Genomic DNA, 7673 nt, shown 5'->3' on the forward strand with positions numbered 1-7673 from the left:
GTGTGTGTGAAAGAACGAGAAACTAATACTGAAAAATCCATGCTGTCAGGAAAAAGTCACTGATTAACATTTCTATACGTATGTAATTAAAACAAATATTGATTCAAGACAAAGTTTAAATAAATTACTTATGTGTATTTTGAAGTATCCCGTTAGTAAAATTCAATAGAAATGGCTACTTTCAAACAAACATCCCCAATATTGCAAAGAAATTTTTAACTCACAGGTTTATGCAAGGGTTAATGCACGTAATAGAATATAGTAACAACTTTTTTTTAGGGAATGTTAAACTCGTATGCCTGATCGGCTGTTTTTTTTTTTCTTTCTTTCTTTCTTTTTCTTTTTCTTTTATTGTCTTCACCACTGGGCTGCAGGAAACATGGCCAATACCAGCTGACCTAAAAGAATAAGCAATCTGTCCCGATTGAAAATAATTACTGAAGAGATCTATCTTTTTTTCTCTCTTTGCTGCAACATTTCAAAAAATTTGCTTTAAATGCCCTTAACTATTATATGGAAACATGTCTTGTGTCAACTTTTTTTTTATAGCCTTATCAATTCAAATCATTTGGTCTCACAAATTAGATTAATTGTTTAAAAGAAGAAGGCCAGAGGAAGATTTTTTGAATGAAAACACTGTCTTTAAGGACAATGCTTAAAATGATATATTTTTAGCCTTAAAAGTGTACAGATGTGTTTCTGACCTGTAGATATGTTTTTTGCATTGCACCCTATTTTTCTTTTTTTTTTGTTAGATTAGAAATGTTTTTAAATATAGCACATGAGGGTGATCTCAAGACTGAGTCATTATGGTTAAGTCCCAGTTGCCTGGGCCAGTGTTGCATGACATGCGACTGCTCTCTTGCCCATGTTTCCTGTCTATTCTACTTTGCTATCTGAATGAAGGTGACTCACAAGCTTCTGTATAATTAGATAATTTTTTACTAACACCAGATCAATCCAATAAGATCAGTAAAATCATCTTTCATGGTGACTAAATCTGCAGCTTCCTCCCAGACATAATATGTTATATGTTTAACTCACTTCCATGCCCCACTACACTGTAACACTGCAACATTGCTGATCCACTTTAGTTCTTTTTTAATTATGATATCCAAATATATGTTTACTGTATACCTCTATCGTGATAATGAAGTTAACTAAGCAGTCATACAGTAATTTATTATTAAAAAGACAAATACACAGACTTTGTCCTCTGTCTACTTCCTTCATCCAGTGTATTGACTATACTAAATGTGATTTGACTGTAGAATTATTTATAAAAAGAAATATACCTCTTGCACTTTGTGTATCTGTTCAATACAGATGCTTATCCTAGTTTACTGAAGTAATTAGTCTACAGTTATTACAAATATTAATCCCAGAAATCTGCAGTATCTGCAGGTACCAACACAGAATCTGATGCAATCTGAAAAACAGGAAGATAAGGCTGCCTCCAATCTTGGACTTGCTGAGAAAATGTTAGCGCAGCAGCCATTCAGAAATGCACACCTTCTGGCTCTGTGCACAGTAAAGACAATTAAATAATGATTATATATATGAATCAAGACTCCCTCTATTCCTCTATCTGCATTAAACATATCAGAATAATGACAGAAGTAAAATCAAACTAGCCTGAAAGTGATGGCATGTCTGAAGTCACTGTTATATAGTGCATTGCATTTACTGTCTGATGTTTTATTTGAGTGTGTAACATAGTACTGTCACAATTTCTATCATAGATCAAAAAATAGTGTCATGAACACTACTTTCTGCAATCCCACAGAGCAATTTTCCCTCTTTCTTATAGATGCTACAATTACAGTTGTGTGAAGCTACAGCTGTTCGTGGTGACACTAAATGACCAATAATAATTAATGTTTGAAATTTCAATTTACAGTTTAGGAATAACCAAACTTCACAGGGAATAGTAAGAGAGTAAAAATGGGAGTAATGTTGTCCTCCTGAGTGGAGGCCATTCAAATCAATGGAATGGAGGTGTGAGGATGAAATGAGATTCAGAGACGATAGATGAGAGAACTTATGCAAAAGAGAGAGGAAGCTGTGAAGCATCCTGGGAAGGGGAGAGGAGAAAGAAAGGAGAGTGGGGGAAGGACAAGAAGAGGGACACAATAGTGGTTTTTACTTATACTTGACACATTGAGTGTTGGGTGGGCGTCTCAGTGTGTACGAGAGGGTTGAGGGAGCAGCTGACACACCTCTGGCCTCTGCTCAGCCCCTCTGCCCCAAGAGAGATTAGTGGGAGAGCGCAGGAGTGTTAATAAGAGTCTAACATCAATTGCTTGTCTGAAAAAACTGTTCTGAGGAGTAATGGCCTGGTTATTGATGAATGAAGTGTTATGATTCACTTGCTGCAGTACATTTTGGTGCAAAGGCAACAAAATATAGTTTTAGTTCATGACGTTTTTTTAATATACTGGACTTAAATATGAATTATATTTTTAAAATATCCCACAGATTGTTGACACACAATGCCAAATACCAATGTTAGTCGATTATTGTAAACATATGTTATGCAATAGTTAATTTAGAAAAGACTCCCCTTGTCTTCTGCCATCTTCCCTAATCTAGAATACAATTTCAAAGTTGATCACCAAATCAACCTTTAAGTTGAAGAGACAACTTTAACTAGTTTTAAAGCTAACTGCTGCATGAAAGGTGAAAAACATCAACAAAATTCAGTATCGGTGTGACCACCTTTGAAACAGCACCAATTCTGTTTTTTTTTATGATACTTGGCAGGTAGGTTGCTCCAAAAAACTGCCACAGTTTTGTAGATTCAGGTTATCTAAGCTTTCTGTATGAGAATGCAAAAAAAAAAAGGCCCTAAATAGTTTATTGACTATAATATTGTATTGGATTAATATTGCGTTAAGAGGCAGCCCAGAGCACTATTAATGATGCTCTTGATTTATTTCTTCAACATGCAGCTCACAAAGTAAATTGCAATTTCAGTCAAGCACACTTTGATGAAGACAATTCAGTCAGTCAATGTAGTTTTTTTGTTTTGTTTTGTTTTGTTTTTGCCCACTGGCCAAAATAAGCTTAGTAGAATAAATAGAAATGTTGGTCTTAATTATTTAAACTGTGTCTGCGTTCATTGATTATCTGTCCTTGTAGCTGTCTACTGAAAACCAGGAGTTGTGGGAGGAGTCTCTTCAGTGTCTGTCCCTGTTGGTCCAGCTGTACGGTGCAGAGGGTCATGACTGCCTGTCACCTTCCTGCCTACAAAGCTTCTCACACATGCTGCGCACACACATGCGAAATGAAACTCCCCGAATACAACGCACAACTCTCAGGATCATTAAAAGACTGGTGAGTAAAGTGTACACATAAGCATCCACACATAGAGACTTTCTCAGAAATGTCAACATTACAAATGGACATTTTATCACATTTAAATTTGTGTTATATTTGTATAGAATCTCAGTCTTGTGTTTATGGTTTTGGGGTTCTGCAGAAACAAAATATAGGAATAATACGAAGACACAGACACACAGTCAGTCCTGCTGTGCTGCTGTACTGAATGGACAGTGTGGTTTCCCTAGAAGTAGACTGACAAGACAGAGAGGGTGAAAAAAAATGTATCCGCCTGTCACTCTCTGTTGAAGTGTCTGTCCAATTTTGTTTGATAGTCAAAATGATTTGTAGTACAGGCCAAAGTAAGCCTGTAAGAGAGTAGACTGCAGTAAAACAGGTTGAAATTTAGTGAGGCTTCTGCTCCCCAAACATAATACCAGACTGACAGACACACACAGCAATAAAATGTTGTGTGTCCTGTAAGATTTCAGTAGTCCAGCTAGAAATTAAAATGAAGCATGCTGCAATTTGACTGAGAATTTAATTGGTGGACCTACTAATTCAGCTGAGTTAAAATGCTTATTAATATGTTAACTGTAAACTGCCAATAGAGTATTGATCAACAGCATGTTTGACAAATCCAGTTGTGAAGCAGTCAAAAACATGCGGTATACATTCTATAGCCTAGCTTTCCTAAGAAATAAATTCATATTAGACGGTTTAATGGTCCAAGATTTACACTCACTGCCAAAACTCAATGGCAATGCAGGAAGTGGTGCGCTGTTTATGTGTCATAGGAACAAGCAGATATGTAGCATGTTACTCTGACACAAAAGGCCAAGGTCTGCATCCATTCTCAGGTCCACAATAAAAGCTCTCTTTTTAAATCATAGTGTCAGCCTTTCACATTACTCTTCTCCATACTTAATGAAGTATTTAAATGTTGTTGTTTTAAAGTATAGTCACTAGTTTTAATCCAAGTTTTAACCTTTACAGAGATGTCCAATATTAATTTGAACAACGAGTTAAAAAAAAAAAAACAATAGGTAGGTTTGGGGAAGGCAGTCCAGTGGAAATACATTCTAAGAAGTCAACATGAAGTTTGAAAAAATGGCTGATTTTTCTGCAGACCCCAATGAATATTGTAAAATGCATTCGTAATGTTTTGGCTTGGCCGTAGGGTCAAGAAATAGTTTCTGCACATGGGACACAAGGTCAGCTGTCACCCTGAGATCATATGATCTGACTGAAGGCTGTGCCTGGAAGCTACCTTGTACGTGTGTGTGTGTGTGTGTGTCTGTGTGTGTCTGTGTGTGTGTGTGTGTGTAGGTGTGTGTGTGTGTGTGTGTGTGTGTGTGTGTGGCAGAAAGAGAAGGTGTTTGCGTGTATGCTTGTACTTTTGATTCCTCTCACTAATTAGTTCTAACCACCTGAACCTCCCACACACAAACTCTGTCGCTGACAAGCTCACAGACTCACCTCTTTCTCTTTCTGTCTGTCTGTCTGTCTGTCTGTCGCAACAAATTTGTCCCCTTGTGCAAAATCCCTCATTACACCCTGCGCTACCAGATACAGTAACATCTATGTGTGTGTTCTCTATCCTGCTCACCACCCTGAGCAACACACACACACACACACACACACACACACACACACACACACAGTGGCAGTGTGTCTCAGCTATTTCTTCATAGCTCGTGGATGAGTCACTAAGCAGCGTCCCAGTGCTAGGAGCAGAACTAATTTATTTGCTCAGAAAAATACCCATCTGCCTTTCTGCACATTTAATCATTCTCCTCATTACAACAGTTAATTTAAAAGATTTAAATGTTAAAGTTTTACTCTCCCTCAGAGTACGTGTTGTAGTGTCGTTGCTCACTTTGTACTTTTTTCCCTATTGGACTTCAGCAGTATTCAAGGTCTAAAGGAAAACACACACACACACGTATATATCTGACCTGTTGGACCATAGACTAACGGTCAGCACATCCTGCGGCTGCTAGATTGGTTTCTGATCTGGGAAGTGTTTGGTTTCCAGTTTATGGTTCAACGCCTTGGGCTCTATGTTATGTTCCTTGAGTGTAGCAGCCATTTAGGGTCATTTGGTCAGCAACAATGTTTAGGTCAGTGGTGCATGAAGATGTGTCCAAGGTGTCCCACAAGAATATTGTAACATGATGGCCAGTGTTATACACAGTTGAAACCAGAAGTTTAAATACACTGTATACAAAAACATAAAACCTTTTTTTTCTCTCTCTCTCTCTCCCTCACTGTCTGACATTATATCAGACTAAAATTTTCCTGTTTTAGGTCAGTTAGGATGACCAAAATGATTACTATTTGCTAAATACCAGAATAGTGAGAGAGATCATTTTGTTGAGATTTTTTTCTGACTCTTCAAACTCAGAAGTTTACATACATTTCCTTAGTATTTGGTAGCATTGCCTTTAAACTTTATGACTCGGGTCAAACATTTTGGGTTTCTTTCCACAAGCTTCTCACAATAGTTTGATGAATTCTGGCCCGTTCCTGCTGACAGAACTGATGGAACTGAGTCAGGTTTGTAAGCTGCCTTGCTCCACACGGCTTTTCAGCTCTGCTCACAAATTTTCTACAGGATTGAGATCAGGGCTTTGTGATGGCCGCTCCAAAACATTGGCTTTGTCCTGAAGCCACTTTGTAACTAATTTGGCGGTATGCTTAGGGTCATTGTCCATTTGGAAGACCCATTTGCACCCAAATTTTAACTTACTGGCTGATGTCTTGAGATGTTGATTCAATATTTCCACATAATGTTCTTTCCTCATGACACCATCTATTTAGTAAAGTGCATCAGTCCCTCCTGCAGCAAAACACCCCCACAACATGATGCTGCCACCCCCATACTTCACAGTTGGGATGGTGTTCTCAGGCTTGCAAGCTTCCCCCTTTATCATCCAAATGTAAGATGGTCATTATGGCCAAACAGTTCAGTTTTAGTTTCATCAGACCACAGGACATGTCTCCAGAAATTAAGGGCTTTGTCCCTGTGTGCATTTACAAACTGTAATCTGGGTTTTTTTGTTTCTTTTGGAGTAACGTCTTCTTCCTCTCTGATTAGCCTTTCAGCCCATGTCGGTATAGGACTCGTTTCACTGTGGATAATGACACTCTCCTACCAGCTTCAGCAGCATCTTCACAGGTCTTTTACTTTTGTTCTGGTGTTGATAGAAACGTTTCACACCAAAACACATTCATCTCTGGGACACAGAACCCGTCTCCTTCCTGAGCGGTATGATGGCTGGACATTCCCATGGTGTTTATACTTGTCTATAATTGTTTGAACAGATGAACATGGAACCTTCAGGCATCTGGAAGTTGTACCCAAGGATAACCAGACTTGTGGAGGTTTACAATTCTCTTTCTGATATCTTGGCTGATTTCTTCAGATTTTCCCATATTGTCACAAAAGGAAGCAGTGAAAGCATTGTTTGAGGTGCACCTTAAAATACATCCACAGGTGTGCCTCCAATTAACTCCAAATTTAACTAAAATTCTGGGATATCGATCTGTCCAGTTACAAAATCTAAGTGATTGTGAGTCACCTAGTCTTTGCAAAAGCTCACGTGGACAAAGAAGAACATTTCTGGTCTTTAATTCTGTGGTCAGAAGACCCAAAAGTACCGTTGTTTGGACACAGGGATGTGTATTTTGTTTAGTCAAAGAAAGATAAAGCATTTAATCCCCAAGAACACCAGTGCCATGGTCAAGCATGGTAGTGGGAATGTTATGCTTTGGGCCTTTTTTTCAGCCATTTGGCCAGGCAACATTGTCAAAGGAAAATGGCAATGTGAGAAAAGAAAACTACATTAAGATTCTGGAGGAAAACATCAGGCAGTCTGCAGAAAAACTTAGCCTTGGGCAGCAGTGGAGCTTCCAACAAGACAATGATCTGAAACATCCAGCCAAAGTGGTCAAGGAATGGTTACCAAAAAAAATATCAACACTTTGGAGCAAACCAGACCTGAATCCCATCAAGAATCTGTGAAGGGAACTGAAGACCAGAGAGGTAAAGGAAAGCCTTCAGGCTTCAACCTTAGAGACCTGGAGATTGTCACAAAATAGGAGTCGTTCAAAAAACGAGTGGAGACATGCAAAAAAACTTGCTAGCAATTATTAGAACAGTTTCATTGCTGTGGAGGTCAAAAGGTCTTTGCTTTGATTACTGAGAATAATTGAATTAATAATTTTACAGTCAATTTTAGAATTCAACATAGCGTTGTTAGTAGAACTAATAAAAAAAAAGAAAAAAGAAAAGACACATGCATCTCTGATACAATGTCCTACTGTGTTGTCATTTCAAAAAATGCTTC

At 38.1% G+C, this 7673-nt stretch overlaps 1 protein-coding gene across 1 annotated transcript in view; it reads left to right on the plus strand.

The window, feature by feature from the left end:
• ulk4 (unc-51 like kinase 4) overlaps positions 1-7673 on the plus strand; it is an 88001-nt gene that overhangs the window by 69469 nt on the left and 10859 nt on the right. Inside the window, exon 35 of the mRNA XM_008299201.1 lies at positions 3142-3336. Within this exon, the coding sequence (XP_008297423.1) occupies positions 3142-3336 (195 nt within the window). The remainder of the gene's footprint in view (positions 1-3141; positions 3337-7673) is intronic.

This window comes from Stegastes partitus, unplaced genomic scaffold, assembly GCF_000690725.1.
Source record: "Stegastes partitus isolate 25-593 unplaced genomic scaffold, Stegastes_partitus-1.0.2 Scaffold1392, whole genome shotgun sequence".
NCBI lineage: Eukaryota > Metazoa > Chordata > Actinopteri > Pomacentridae > Stegastes > Stegastes partitus.